At 45.5% G+C, this 16,331-nt stretch overlaps 1 protein-coding gene across 9 annotated transcripts in view; it reads left to right on the forward strand.

The window, feature by feature from the left end:
• Positions 1–16,331, forward strand: part of PLEKHA7 (pleckstrin homology domain containing A7) — a 214,534-nt gene that overhangs the window by 117,079 nt on the left and 81,124 nt on the right. For all 9 annotated transcript variants that reach the window (XM_081240244.1, XM_081240245.1, XM_081240247.1 and 6 more), the window contains one exon: positions 10,283–10,366. In XM_081240244.1, coding sequence (XP_081096370.1) covers positions 10,283–10,366 — 84 coding nt within the window. The remainder of the gene's footprint in view (positions 1–10,282; positions 10,367–16,331) is intronic.

Consider the following 16,331-nt stretch of genomic DNA (forward strand, 5'->3'; position numbering starts at 1 on the left):
CTGCCGCCTTTCCCAGCGAGAACAGAGCTGGAGAGCAGGTTAGTCCTATACTGGTTACTATACTGGGATTCAGTTTGCCGTGATGTATTCCGATTCATGAAAGTCAAGTAATGACAAAGAAAGGGAGTTTTTGATGGGTTGGCTGGGAGCGTCTGCAGTTTAAAAAAAGAAGAACCCAATTTAATTGGGAATAAACAGGACAAAAGTATCATTAACTACACCTCCCTGGTGTCATTACAAAGGATATTCTGTTGGCAAGTGAGACTGGGGAGGACAGCTGTTCTGCCTCCTTCCTTTGTGTTTTCAATTATGTGCAGTGTTGTTACATTTCAGTCTGTGGCTCCAGCAGTAGTCTGAGGTGAACCTCAGTGTCTCAAGATGTTACAGCTGGAAGATCCCTAGAACATCACCTGGTCTAGCCTTCTCATTTTACACTTGAGGAACCTGACTTATTGAAGAGCATTAAAGAGAAGCATAAAACTGGGTGTTCTCGGAGGTCGAAAATGTTTCCATGAAGTTTTAAAACTTCTGAAGAGTGTGTGTCCCTGGCTCAGCACAGCCTGCTGGGAAGGCTGTTTTTTCTTGGGCTGCACTTTCTGAACCATGGGGCTTGACCCAATGAGGCACAGAAGTGTGGCTGAAGGAAGGTGTTTATTGATATGAAACTACTTTGCCTGGCAGGCGAGTTCTAAGTTTAAACAAGAGGCTGGGTGTTTTGCCTTAACTCAAAGGGAAGAAAATGTGTTCTTGAGCCAGGCTAATAATATGGGAGTTTGCAACATAGAAAAAGACAAAACAACTCTATTAGAGTGGAGTTTTAGAGCTAGCAAAAGAAAAATAAAACAGACACTGAAGGTTGAGTGTCTGCCATAGGCCAGGCACATTATCGGTACTCTTTATAACAATCTTGCAGGGTTGGAATTGTCTCCTCTTTTTACAGATAAGGAAACCAACACTCAGAAAGGTCATTAACTCTTTCAAGGTCCGGTACCGCCAGCGTGCGGCAGAGCTGGGCTTTGAACTGTATGCAGCCTGTATGACTGAATAGCCTGGGCTTCATGCTTTGAAGCCTGCGTGTGGCCTTGATGCAGAGTCTAACCCCCTCATTGGACAGATGAGGAAACTAAGACCCAGAGAGGTTGTGTATTTGCTCAGGGGTGTGAAACCTAGTTGGTAGTAACAGAGCTGGTACCTCAGCTCCTGTTACAATGCTTCTCTGCCAACTTCCTTTAAAAAAAAATGTTAGGGGAGGGGAGGCTCTCTGGGTTTGCTTTCCTCATTCAGTCAGGAGTTTGGCTTTAGTCTTTTCATGGTTATTGAAGTCCTGTGGAGCCACAATTAAAACTTCCTATTAACCATCAATCCTAAGTGTTGGAGCCCCATGTTGGGGCTTGGGGAGAAGAGAGGCTTGCAGTGTGGGTTACTGGGTCAGAAGAGGTAATTTATGAAATGAGTTGGCCACTGAGTGGAGAGCCTAATGAAACATAGATCTTTTCAGATCATGATGGAAGATTTCAGTCTGTTAAATTCAGTGTTTGGAAAGGAGAGACCTCCCTCTTGCAAGACGTGAGAGCTTCCAGTTCACTCAGTTAATTCTGTGACTCCCTTGAGCCCAGCTCTGTCTCTGCCAGGCTCAGCCCCTTTTGGCACCTTTGGGCAAGGAGAACAGGTACTGACTGCCCCTCTGGGTGGCGGGTCTGAGGTTTGGCTGGATTTCAGTGTCTTTGCCTAGTTGGGTGTGTGAGTGAGTCAACTGTGGACAGTGTGGAAGTGGGGAAGGCCCTTCCTTGGTCTGCACCGTGCTCCCCAGGCCTGGTGGAGTCTCCTAGCCTGGGTGTAGGATCCTTTATCAGGGCCTGGGGGCCCCTGCCTCCCCAACTCTCTCTGGGGCATGTGTGATACTTGGGCTGCTGAAATCAGAAAATGAGAGTGGTTCTGCACAACCTATCCCTGAAGGTGGCGTGTGTTTGTGCTCAGGCTGTTGAGAAAGGACTTCAAGTGCCTGCTCCATGGTATTGCTGTTCTGTGCTGCAGGAGATACATGAGAAATCAGTGAATGACTGCCCCCAGCCCTGTGGGAACTTAGGATCTTACTGGAGGTAGGGGGAGAGGGGGAGGAGAGCAAACACACATGCAACAGTAGAGAGCAATGTGAGAGCATATAGCCAGTCACCAAATCGTAGGTTTCACACCAAATACTCTCCAAGTTCACAAAAAGGAGATACGGGTGATGTTTGCCAAGTTCACAAAAAGGAGATACAGGTGATGTTTGTATTATCCTCCTGTGTGTTGGTTTTTTTTTTTTTTTTTTTTTTTTTTTTTGCGGTACGCGGGCCTCTCACTGTTGTGGCCTCTCCTGTTGCGGAGCACAGGCTCCAGATGCGCAGGCTCCGCGGCATGTGGGATCTTCCCAGACCGGGGCATGAACCCGTGTCCACTATATAGGCAGGGGGACTCTCAACCACTGGGCCACCAGGGAAGCCCCTCCTGTGTGTTTTTAATCACTCAGTAATTGCCTCTAGGGTGTTTGCATTCCATTCTTTGATTCTCTCTGCCGAGTGTACTACCTCTCCTTTGCAGCAGTGAGGGGGAGGGGAGTTGCAGGGGAAGGTTAATTTCTCCAAATTATATTGTAACACGGTTGGGAGACAGCCAAGGATTAAGCATTCTTTTTTTTTTTTTTTTTTACATCTTTATTGGAGTATAATTGCTTTACAATGATGGTGTGTTAGTTTCTGCTTTATAACAAAGTGAATCAGTTATACATATGTTCCCATATCTCTTCCCTCTTGCATCTCCCTCCCTCCCACCCTCCCTATCCCACCCCTCTAGGTGGTCACAAAGCACTGAGCTGATCTCCCTGTGCTATGCGGCTGCTTCCCACTAGCTATCTGTTTTACGTTTGGTAGTGTATATATGTCCATGCCACTCTCTCGCTTTGTCACAGGGATTAAGCATTCTTACCATGTTGGTGTCTGATGCTTCCTTCCTCAGGTAGTAAGAGCAGAAGCCACTGCCTTTTGATGGCTTATGACCCTTGTTTTTGTCTCTTTGTGACCCAAGTCCAGACTTCGGTAGGGTTAGCTAGCCTATTTGGAGGCATGGCCTCGCTTTAAAGTAGGAGTCTCCTTAATCATTATTTCTCATTCATTCATTCAGCACATATCACAGAGCTAGACTCTGTTACAAGCTGATAGTAGCAGTAAAAAGACAGGCAAGGTCCTTGCTCTCCTGGAATACACTGTTAGTCTGGGGTTCTGATGATCATCAAATACAGACTTAAGTAAGAAAAATAACAGTAGCAATTAAAATAGGGTGATGTGATATGAAGTGACTGGGAGCCTACTTCAGTGGGTAGTTGGGAAGGGCTCTGAGATGATAATTCTGCTGAGGTCTGAATGACAAGGAACCAGTTAGAGAGTATGGGGAAGAGCATCCAGTACAAAGGTTGTTAAATAAGAGAGAGCTTGGTATTCAGGGAACAGAAAGGAGACCGATGTGGCCAGAGCAGGATGGGGAAGGAGGAGAGTGGTGCAAGAAGAGGATGGAGCTAGGCAGGGGTCGGATCATCTAGGATCTTGTAAGCCAAGGTAAGAGCTTGAATTCTACTCTATGTGTGATGTGGAGCTGTTGTAGGGTTGAAAGGAGGAGTGTGTGTGATCTAACTGACATTTTAAAAGATCCATCAGGCTTTTGATGAGGAGGATGGGTGGTACAGAGGCCAGGGTGGAAGCAGGAAGAGCAGTTAGGTGGCTGTTGTGATGACTAGTGTGCTGGCTGTAGACATGAAAAGAAGCATATGAGTTCAGAGTATGTATTTATTTTTTATATTTTTAAAATTTATTTATGTATTTATTTTTGCGGTACGCGGGCCTCTCACCGTTGTGGCCTCTCCCATTGTGGAGCACAGGCTCTGGACACGCATGCTCAGTGGCTATGGCTCACGGGCTTAGCCGCTCCGCGGCATGTGGGATCCTCCCGGACTGGGGCACGAACCTGCGTCCCCTGTATCGGCAGGCGGACTCTCAACCACTGCGCCACCAGGGAAGCCCCCAGAGTATGTTTTTTAGATGGAGGCAACAGGACTTGTGAACATATGATGTGTAGCAGTTAAGGTAAAGGAGTGGAGGATGACTCCTAGGTTGTTGGATAGCGATGCTGATAACGGACATAGGGAAACCTGGAGGAGGAGAATTGGATTTGGTGGGAGTGAGGGGAGGAGATTCATTCTAGTTTTGCCCTGTTAAAATTTAGATGGCTTTTGGTCATTGCCATTGTTGAGACATAGCCAGGGGACTTGCCTGGTGGCGCAGTGGTTAAGAATCCACCTGCAAATGCAGGGGATGCGGGTTCGATCCCTGGTCCGGGAAGATCCCACATGCCACAGAGCAGCTAAGCCTGTGGGCCACAACGACTGAGCCTGTGCTCTAGAGCCCTCGAGCCACAACTACTGAAGGCTGTGCGCCTAGAGCCCAGGCACCGCAATGAAGAGTAGCCCCCGCTCACTGCAACTGGAGAAAGCCCGTATGCAGCAACGAAGACCAAACACAACCAAAAAACAAAACAAAACAAAACAAAAGACACAGCCAGGTTCAACAAACATGAATTGAGTACCTTCTGTATGCTAGGTGTTGTGTGATGCCCTTTTATATATCCTCACAACAACCTTTTGGAAGGATATTATTATTATTTCCTATTTGCCAATGGAAGAAATGAGGCTCAGAGACCTGAGGTGGCTTGTTCTGGTTTGAACCCAGATCTTCTGACCCCAGGACTCTGGGCTGACTTGTTGCCCAGGGTGGATATTGAAGGAGGCTGGTTAATACTGTGTTGATGGCACTCACTTGGAGAGAGGATGGGAACCATATGTTGTCTCGCCAAGGCCTGATTCCCATGCTTCTGGAAGAAAGACCTGTCAGAGTAATGCCAGTGTGCAGCGAGCTGCTTGACATTTACAAATAGTGCAAGCTCCAAAGACCACTTCAGTAACGTCCTCAGCCCCCTTAGGAAATGCCACACGAATAGCGGTGACACTTTGTACTAAATGAGCAATTTTGTAGAAGTGTTAAGTAAAATAAAACAAAAGTTTCTTAAGAAGTGTTGGGGGAATGTAGAGATGCCATTTCGACTGTTGGCCGCTATCTCTTTACTCTGCAGCCCACATGGGAGCTGAAGGGGGGAGGCAATTTCTTGTGTTTTTGGAGTTTGGATTATTAATTTGGGGACCTAACTAGGAGTATTAGTAGGTTACCTGGAACCTTGGCTTTCTGGAGACACTGGGATTTAGAACAGAGATAGTAAGTGCCTTAACAAGTCTGGAGGCAGTGCTGACTGTGGCTTGAGGTCTGTAGGGTGACTCTTTTACAGCATTCTGAGAGCTGTATTGAGGAGCCAGAAGGTCCAGAGTGGCAGCTGCCGCCAAGCATACCAATGAGAAGAGCCTTGATAGAGTCCCTCCGTGGGCTTCAAGGCCGGATACTTTCCTTACATTTTAAGTTGTTTCTTCTCCTCTTTATAGCAGGGGCCAGATAAGAGCTCGTGCTGATAGAGCAGATCTGTCACACTCTCGGCATACCAATACCACCACTGTCAGAAAAGCAGATTTATCAGGCTGCTCCGACCTCCACTCTTGAGCACCATTCACATAACTCCAGAACTTCTTGCCATGCCAAAATAATGGCTGTGCTAAGTAAATTGGAACCTTTATGTTTAACCAACCAGAGTCACTGTTCACATTATAGTCAGAATCTGTATGAATGGAAGAATTAATCTTGCAAAAATGTTGCAAGAACCTGTAGGACTCATTTACATTTTGACTAGCCCTGTCTGTGGCTGTAGGTGGGGCTCTTCCTTCTAGTGAGCTCAAATCAGTCTCCGGTTCTCCCTGGTCCTCACTCTGTTCTCTTACCAAATCTCCTGTGTGGGCTGTCCTACTTCTTTAGGGCCTAACCCAAGTCCTTCCAGCCCAGGGCTTGTGAAGACGTGCTTGTTTACATGGATGGTTACCCACGGCGCCCCTTTATAGGGCTTGTCCTTCCCTGCCATCTTCCACCTGTGCTCCCTGGTCCTCTCACAGGCAAGACTGGCTGCCCTTCAGCCTGGAGGGCTGCTCCTGGCAGGAAGAGTGGGATCCGAAGATAAAGTCTAGGTTCTGCTCCACCTCATCTGCCGAGTTACTTTCTCAGTAGTCTGAAATGCAACAGAAGCCCTTGTATGGAGGAGCGAGAGTTTCTGTGCTCAGTTGAAACCAGCCACCTGGCTCCCGGCCGGGTCACCTACATCACTGCCAGGGAGCAAGGTGGAATTCAGGTTTAAGAACAGGTATTGCAGGGGATTTGTCTTTGCCTGCTAACTTCATCTTAAGATAGGGTGATAGGACATGAGATTCTTCATGGGTTTTAGAAAATCAAAAGTCAGGAAATGGGGCAGGCTGGGGGCTTTTGGGCTGAGGGGTTGAGGACAGCAGGAAAAGTCCGAGGACTTTGCAATCTCCCAATGGGTGGGGGAATCCAGCGTTCAATAGACAACCTCCATTTGGTGAAGGTGAGCCTGGAGTGGTAGAAAGAGATCAGAAAGGTGGTGGGTGCAGGAACACAGGAGTTGACTGTTGTGGGCACGTCATTTCCCCTTTCTGGGCCTTTCCTCACCTGTGGCTCGATGTAACGAAACACAGCCTGCCCTCCTGGGTGTTTAGGCAGATTGAATGAAATAGTCCAAGGACCTAACTCTTCTTCCTTTGCCAAAAAGTGCTGAACCAGAAGCTCTGCCATTAGCAAGCTGGGCGAGTTTGATCCAGAAACCATCGAATTTTAAGACCTCAGTATTCAGGAGGCATTACTACTTTTTTTTTTTTTTTTTTTTTTTTTTTGATACGCGGGCTTCTCACTGTTGTGGTCTCTCCCGTTGCGGAGCACAGGCTCCGGACCCGCAGGCTCAGCGGCCATGGCTCACGGGCCCAGCCGCTCCGCGGCATGTGGGATCTTCCCGGACTGGGGCACGAACCCGTGTCCCCTGCATCGGCAGGCGGACTCTCAACCACTGCGCCACCAGGGAAGCCCGCATTACTACTTTTTAAAAATTTTATTTAATTATTATTAATTTGGCTGCATCGGGTCTTCATTGCTGCACATGGGATCTTCGTTGCGGCACGTGGGATCTTTAGTTGCAGCATGCGGACTCTTAGTTGTGGCATGTGGGATCTAGTTCCCTGACCATAGATCGAACCTGGGCCCCCTGCACTGGGAGCTCGAAGTCTTAGCCACTGGACCACCAGGGAAGTCCCCCAGGAGGCATTGCTTTGATTCATCTCTTTTCTCAATGTATTGAGTCCTTTTTTTTTTTTTAACTTAGTCTTCCAATAACATCCTGTAACCCACATCTTCATTTCTTTTTGCATAATATAGGAATAAAAATATCTGTGCTGCCTACCTCAGTGGGTACTCGGGAGGGTCAAATACAATAATGAATGTGACCACACTTAAAACTTCATGTAAATGCAGGAAATGGTGGTGATGGTGCTGTGGTTGATAACTGTTTTTAGCAACAAGGGCAGCGTCCATATTAGGGAGGGAAGGTTGAGGAGCTGCCTCTAGGTCTGATCAAATGACAGCTATATTTTTGTCCACTTTAAAACACTATCTTTCTTCTAATGTTAGAATGTGAAAATCATCGCAGTGCCTGCACCTTCCAGCTCAGGATTCATTTACCCAAGACCCTGGGCTTGTTTAAGCTGGTACAGGTTGGGTGTGGGGAGCCCAGGAGTTGCTATTCAGGTTGTACAGTATATATGAAGGCATTGCTGGATGCCGGATGCTGCTCCAAGCACATAGAAGATTTGCTCTTTGCTCACATCTACCAGAGATTCACCAGGCTGACCTTGGGATAAGACCAAAGGCTGTTTGGGGGCTACTGAGTGCCACACAGGTAGTGTCATTTAGAAATTTGGCCCTGGGCATAAGGGGAGGGAGAGGGAGTAGCAGTAGATGCTGCTGTTTTTCAGATGCCTTGACTTTAGGGACTTCTGATCTTGACCAGGAAGCTGCCAGCCCCACAGACTCCTAAGGGAAGGGGACAGCAGGTTATCATGCAAAGAGCATCAGATTTAGAAACTGAAGACCTGGATTCATGTCCCAGTCGTATCACTTATTGACAAAGTTATCTTGAGCAAGTCTCAACCTCTCTGAGCCATTTCCTCATTCATAAAACAGGGGTCGACGGTGTTGATAGTTAAGATGTGTAAGAAAAGGCTTTGTAGGGGTAATCGTGATTAGGAATTATTTTTATTCCCATTATGAGCAGAGCATTTTTTTTTTCTCTAGGTAGAAATGAGGCAGGCTTAGGTAGAGTGTTTTCAAATTCCCTGGTGAATGGAGATGGCTAAAAGAAACTGGGTGCAAATAAAGCCTAACCCATGAACACAATGCAAGGATTTCTGAAATAGGTGTTATGGGGGCCTGCTTCTCATCCTTATCCAGATGCTCATTCCTCAACTCTATTTTTTTGGGAAGAACAGTCTGCTGCCTGCCAGATGAGGTCATAGGATTCCAAGGGCTTTGCCTGGAACCAGGAGCTGGGAATTCGGAGGCTGGCAGTGGCTGGGAGGGTTGAGAGGGTGCTAGGGGTGGTGTGCAGTTGCAGGGCCAGGGAGCAGACTGGCCTGATAGCTCTGCCTATTTCACATAGGGCTTATTAGGATTCAGGCCGCTCAGACCTCAGTGCCAGCTTTACCCAGACACCAGAATGCAGGACGCTCTGACAGCCCCAGGGCAGAGTAAGACAAACTTTGTAGGCTTAGAGGCTTTTTATTTTTTAACCTTTATGCTATGCTCATTTAAACCTACTAATCTGTGGGGTGAGTCAGGGCTCAGTTTGGGGACGGGGCTGATACCTTAACACTATCGAACTGAGATGATATGTTGACTCTGACAAGAAAAAGCATTTTAACCGTCTGTATAAGGAGCCTTAAAAAATGACCATGCCCTTTGATTTAGTAATTTTACTTCTGGGACTTTAACCCAAGGAAATAATTGGAATTGAAGAAAAAGCCCATATATGCAAAGATATATTGACTATAATAGTGGGGGTGGGGTAGGGGAAGCACCTAAAATGTCCAGCATTAGAAGAATGTAAATCTTTCTAGAATGTAAGCACTGCGGGGTAAGGACTTTTTTGTTCGCTCTGTATCTCTAGCACCTCAGGCAGTACCTGGCACACAGATGGCCAGTAAACATTCTTTGAACAGTTATATGAAAAAAATTTTACATCTATATGATAAGACTATTTATTATTCACCTATTTCAAATGAAGACATCTTAATGACATAGGAAATTGTCTGTGTTAATTGGATGTAAAAAAAGAAGGATACAGATTTCTAAATATAGTAAAATCATATTTTTTTAAATAAAATGATAAAAAAAAAAGAAAGCTAGGAAGGAGAAGATACCCAGGTATATCTCTAGGTGGTGAGATCATGGGTGACCTTTTTTCTTTCTATATTTTCTAAAATTTCTAAAATAAGTATGATTTCGCGGTTGAGAAAAACATTTTAACACAAATCATATTCTTTAAAGAATAGAAAAAGGAGGTTAGGTTAGTTTATTCGTGGATCAGAGCAGCAGCCTCTAGAGCCAACTCCTCCTTCCTTTCAAAGAACCAGGCAGCCTTTATGAATACACAAAACACCTACACACTTTGGTTGTGTCTGTCAACTCGGCGTGGAAGCTGATCCCTTCTCACTTCAAAAGGGTGATAGAAACTCCACAGTGTTGAAATTGTACAGGTCACGTTGCAGAGACATGCCCATACATTTATATCCCATCACTGAAGTGAAGACATTTTGTAGTAGGGAGAAGAATTTTAAGAAGATAGATTTTTCTGGGTGGATGTTAATTCTTAGGATTCTTTCCCTGGTTCATGGGTTTCGGAAGCTGTTGAAAGTGCCATCTGCTTTCCTTCATTCTTGTTTTCAGCTCGTGCCATCTTAAAGTAACTTTCGCTGAGCGAGTCAGTTTGTTGGAGTTAGCCCTTCATGGACTGTCTCTCTAAGATACAGTGCTGTCTTGGAGGCAAGACTTGCCTAGAATTGAAATCCCCACATCTTAGGTGGGCTTTGGCGCCTGAGCTGGAAGTTTTTGGTTTTTCAGTGCAGCTGGGTTCTGGAGTGGTCTTACCCTGGGAGGAGTCTGTGTTGACCAGGGATCCTCAGACATTAATGACCTATTGTTGTGTCTGTGAGCCTTTCCATTCACAGGACTTCTCATTCATTATCTCTCTTTCTCTTTAGCCATAACCAGCAGACCACAGCCTTCAGGCATCCTGTGAGTGGGCAGTTTTCTCCAGAAAATAGCGAATTTATTCTTCAAGAAGAGTAAGTACATTTGTATATTCTCCTTTTCCAGGCAGAGCTTGGGAGCTTAAAGGCATTTGCTTAAAACAAAGCTTGTTGGACTATTTTCTCTCTCAGACATAGGGGCTTGGCATGGATTGTTTCATTCAAGGTGAAACTCGAGAATTTTGTTTGTCAATCTCTAGACTTCTTTCAGTGGGTAGATGTGGAAGCGGGGAGATGATATGGGGATGTGCTGTGATGGTTATTGTCAGAGCCTCTTCATAGCTCCCTTTCCCCGAATGATCCCTTTCCCCTCAAGCATCACCTAACACACTAGCTGTGCTCTGAGAGGACCCACTCACCTGTTGTGAGAGTACCTTAAATACAGCCTCAGGTCCAGCTGAACCAACCTCCTGAGGAGGCCTCATATAAGAGCCCAAAGCCAGGGCTTAGAAGAGAGGAGGGCTGGTGGCACCCATTGTCCCTGAACATTTTGAGTCCTTTCTGCTTGCTTTTCCTAACACGGGCACCGTCTTGCCCCTCAGTCCCATTTCACCAGGGCCTCTGGGGTGCTCAGAGGTAGGTTGTACCACCCAGGGCTTGTCTGCTTAAAAATGCATGTACAGCCCACGCATACAGTTTGGGGAGGTGTTCTGCCAAAAATGAAGGCAGAGAAATGTGTGCAAGTGTCTGTGTTCCCTTCTGATCATTTGAGACAGTTCTGTTCGAAGAAAACAATTCTGTCTGAGAAACTAATAGAGACATTGGCTTTAAGCATTTTTCTTTTTTTTCTTTAAAAAAATATACACACACATACATATATATGTATAATGTGTGTGTGTGTGTGTGTGTGTGTGTGTGTGTGTGTATATGTGTATATATATATTTTTGGCCGCGATACACAGCTTGTGGGATCTTAGTTCCCTGACCAGGGATTGAACCCAATCCCTCGGCAGTGAAAATGCAGAATCCTAACCACTGGACCACCAGGGAATTCCCAAGGATTTTTTTCCCCCCTTCAAATCACTTTTCTTCTGTTCAATCACCTAGATATGTTCAAATATAATCTTAAGTTATCAGTATTTATATTTTTACAACATTTCCCTCTCTCAGTACTTAAACTTTTAAACTAACATGGAAAATTTCAAACATATACAAAAGTAGAGAGATACAGTAATAAATCCGATATATTCATTACCCATCTTCAACAGTTTCCAAACATGGCTGATTTTATTTTATCTGTACCCTCCCCCTCACCCCTGGATTATTTTGAAGCAAATTCCGAACATATTATTTCATCTCAATAGTGTTTTCAACTTAGAATCATTATCCAACAGAACTTTTAAATCTAGAAATCTGTAATTGTGATCATACTGACATTCCTTGCATGTTTACTCTGTGCTGGGGATTTTATATGCATATCTCATTTAATACAATAATTCTGAGAGGTAGACCATCATCACCATCTTAGAGACGAAGATACTAAGACCCAAAGAAGTCACGTCACTTGCCCAAAGTTGCCTGGCTAGAAGTAGAAAAGCCAGGATGTCATCCCAGCCTGATCTCTTTTTGGTCAGGTTTAACCCTTGCCCTAGTCAGAAGCTGTTTGCTCAGTTATTTTGGTGCTCCTGGCCCACAGGACATGACAGCCAGACTGTGGGGCTTGTGGGGGGTTGGGGGTGTTTGACTTTGAAAACATTAATACTATTAGAGAAAGAGGGGATGCAAGGTAAAGATTGTCTTATCTCCTACATTGAAAAAGACCTGCTGTGTAAAGACAAAGCCAGAATGTGGATTCTCCGAATTCCAGGTTGGAATGAGTTTGTTTATAGAATCCTGAAGGTTAGAAGCTCTTGGGAGGTTATTGAGTTCAGCCCCCCTCCTTAGGCATCCAGGAGACACAGGCGCCTGTCATTATTAAAGGTCTGGATGTAGAATCCATCAGAACATTTAGCTTGAGAAGTTACCAACTTTAATAAGAGCTTCTGGAGAAATGCACACTTTCCATCACTAAACACCTCTGTCACATACATCCTTTTTCAGAAGACTTTATCCCTTGACCACTTCTGAGAAGGTAGCCTCTTTATCCTACCAAAATATCTCTGCAGCTAATCTCAATTCCATCCAGTTTCCAAGGAAAAGATATTCCTTCTTTTCAAGGGTCACTTTTTCCCTCTAGATCCCGTTTCCTGAATGTCATAAGGGGTGCTTGCTCATTTCAGATGATGGGTACAACTATATGGTCAGACGTTCCTTGAAGCAGACAGAATGTGCTTTAGGCATTGAGAGAAAGGGATGATTCCTATGAACTGATGTGGTGATTGCTGCACTTATTCATTGAATACTTAGTCAGTGCCTACATGTGTCAGGGGCTATGCCAGACTCTGCAGTTATAGCAGCAAACAAGACAAATGTGGTCCTGTCTGTGAAGAGCTTATGGTTGAGTAGGGAAGATAATTAAACAAGATATCACAAATGTGATAAATGTTCAGGATAGAGGGAATATAGGGTTCAATGGGAGTTGATAAAAGAGGGTTCTAACCTGGCTCAGGGATTGTGGAAGGCCTCTCCATGCTGGGAAAGGATGTTGTTTAAATTGAGACCTGTCCAGTTAAGGTTGAACAACTTGTGCAAAGACGGAGAGGGGAGAGCATGGGGGATCTATACCTGTTGAGTTAGAATGAAAAACGAAGAGCACCAAGTGGATTCTGGAGATACTTGGGAGGTAAAATTGACAGGACTTGGTGATTGATTGGCTGTGATGGGGAGGAAAGAGAGGGAAGACTTTCTTGAAGTGTCTGGCCCTAAACTGGAGGAAGGGGGAAGATTTAGATAAGAGAAGATAAGTGTGCACGAGTGTGAGGGTCATTCACAGCTGAGGGAAGTGTGACCAGCCTTGGCAAGAAGACTGACATGCCACTTCCCAGAACTTCTGCTGCCAGTGTCCTTGTCCCCACCGTGAGCCACAGCTGCCTCCCGCCTCTGCAGGAGACCCTCCAACACTAGCAGAAATAAGGCATTACCCTATACATCCACCAGAGGGCAGACAGTGGAAGCAGGAAGAACTACAATCCTGCAGCCTGTGGACCGAGAACCACATTCACAGAAAGACAGACAAAATGAAAAGGCAGAGGACCATGTACCAGATGAAGGAGCAAGATAAAACCCCAGAAAAACAACTCAATAAAGTGGAGATAGGCAGTCTTCCAGAAGAAGACTGACATGTAATGGAGGTTTGTGAAGGAGAGATAAGGTTGGAGAGGGAGGTTGCAGCCAATTATCCAAATTTCTTCCTCCTGAAATAGACTTGGCTTTTCCTCCAGGTAAATCCTGGGGGAGCTCTGGAGGGTGAGTGAGGCGTTATTTGCCTTCCCAGGAACCATTTTTTAAAAACTGTGCTAAGGAATATGATTTCCACTTTGTTCCCTTAGAGGAGCTTAATTTTGTTGTGTAGTGTATTATGTGGTGAGAAAAAAAATGGCTGAGGTGACCGTTTCTGTCTTTTTTTTTTTTTTTTTTGAGGTATGTGGGCCTCTCAGTGTTGTGGTCTCACCCGTTGCGGAGCACAGGCCCCGGACGCGCAGGCTCAACAGCCATGGCTCACGGGCCTAGCTGCTCCGCGGCATGTGGGATCTTCCCGGACCGGGGCACGAACCCGCGTCCCCTGCATCGGCAGGCGGATTCTCAACCACTGCACCACCAGGGAAGCTCCCGTTTGTGTCTTTATATCAGCTCTCAGATTAATGTGTTGGGTAGAAAAAGGAAAACTGGCTTTTTTCTTTTCCTTCTCCAAAGGTCTGTTACGGTCACATTGACTCTTCTCGCCAGAGCCTCTGCCTCGGTTTCACCACTTCTAGAGCGGTGATTCTCAAAGTGTGGTCTCTGAACCAGCATCCCCTGGGAACTTGTTAGGGATGCAATTCTCAAGCCCCACCCCAGATCTACTGAATCAGAGATTCTGGAGGTAGGACCCCCATAAACTGTGTTTTAACAAGCCTTTAGGTGATTCTGATTCTGGTAAGAGTTTGAGAACCACTGATTTAAACAACCTGCTGTTCCCATCCCTTCTGAATTACTCCCAGATTCTTCTATTTATCCTTAAGTCTCCTCCAGATAACCCATCATTCTTTGGGCTGCAGTGGCAATCTCAGATGGATTTTAGTCAGATAATCTTGGGATTCCTTATCCTGTGAGAAGAAAAAAAACATTCTCCATGGTGACTTCCTTTAGAGCATTACTGATGTGAACAGATAACCCATCTCCCGCACAGCTGGCAGGTGGGGCTCACCTCAGCTGTTTGGTGTACCAGGTGCATGCCCACCAAAAGATTGTTTCCCATCTTACTGATTAGAAGCATGGAGAAGAGAAATAATGTGAAAGCTATGATCTGGTGGATCTAGAGGACATAAACTCTGAATGTTCCAGTTTCTGTTTCAGTAATACAGGTTCAGTCAGGATAGTCTAGGGCCTGCTCTGGTAATAACAATGAAAAATAAAATCTCAGTGACTTAGAACAATTAAGGTTCTCACTTTTGCCCCATGTGTCCATCATAGGTCCCCCTGAGGGGTTCAGCTCTGTCACCTTTACTGAAGGACCTGCATCTCTGTGCTTCCATGATTGCCAAAGGCCAGAAAAGGGAAACTTGGTGAATTGTGCACTGGCTCTTTCACTCACATCTCATTGGCTAAAGCGAGTCACATGACCACTGCTAACTCCAAGGGGTCAGGGAAGTGCTTTTCTACCAGGCATCTGGGAAGGGAATCAGAAATATTTGTTGGTCAGCACTAATGACTATGCTTAATAACCCACAGTGCAGATTTATTAAGGGAAGCAGGACCTTTTGAGACTGTCGCTGATGAGCATCTTTTTTTTTTTTTTTTTTTTTTTTTGCGGTACGCGGGCCTCTCACTGCTGTGGCCTCTCCCGTTGCGGAGCACAGGCTCCGGACGCGCAGGCTCAGCGGCCATGGCTCAGCGGCCATGGCTCTTCCCGGACCGGGGCACGAACCCGTGTCCCCTGCATCGGCAGGCGGACTCTCAACCACTGCGCCACCAGGGAAGCCCGACGAGCATCTTTTGTTGCATGACTAGCATTTGTTTTTTCATTTCACCTTTTCTGTTATGCTACTGAGTTCTTTGTCAGAACCCCCAAGGCAGGTGGGTATCAGTCAACAGGTCCTGCAGCCTTGACCCCCAGGGGAGACCCCTGCATACCCAAGCCAACAGGCATGTGGAAATCCCTCTTGGAAGAGCTGATATAAGCCCAGGCTGCATTAATAAAAATATAATGTGTAGAGAAAGGGGGAGAATAGTTCTGGTATACCATGGTGTTTGTGGGCTACTTCATTAATTCATTCTGAGTTTATGGAGCCCCAAGGACATGCCAAGCCCCAGACGCTCTGATCTGGGTACTAAATTTCAAGAGGGATGTTGAGCAATTGAAATATCCCTGAGGAGGGGAATCCCCTTATGAAAAGGGGTCTGGAAACCCTGTCCTATGGCCGATCATGTTTAGTCTGTAGGAGAGAAGATGAAGGAGGATGTACTGTAAGTCTTCAAGAAGGGCTGGCAGGTGGAAGTGGGGTATGTTTATCACGTGGCTGCCAAAGGCAGGCATCAGATCAATGAGTAAAAGTAAAAGACAGGCAAATTTCAGCTCAGTCTCTAATTTTCTAGGAAGGAGATTTTCTATCATCCCTTGTTTCAAGATCTAGAATTTCATCTTTAACATTAAATGAAGTAGTCTACTTCTTAGAATAAGAGTTGGCTTTTTCCACTAATAATAATATTGATATTATTATTATTTGTATAGCTAATACTTAGAGTCCTTATGATTTATTATCAGGTACTTTTCTAAGTGCTTTCCATATATTAATTTCCACAACAGTCCTTTGAGGAAGATAATGTTATTATCATGGCTACTGAGGCACAGAGAGGTTGAGTCTTGCCAGAAGTCACACAGCTAATAAGTGGCAGAGTTAGGATTTGAAACCAGGTAGTCTGG

Source organism: Mesoplodon bidens, assembly GCF_964165515.1.
Source record: "Mesoplodon bidens genome assembly, chromosome: 7".
In the NCBI taxonomy this organism is placed as follows: Eukaryota; Metazoa; Chordata; class Mammalia; order Artiodactyla; family Ziphiidae; genus Mesoplodon; species Mesoplodon bidens.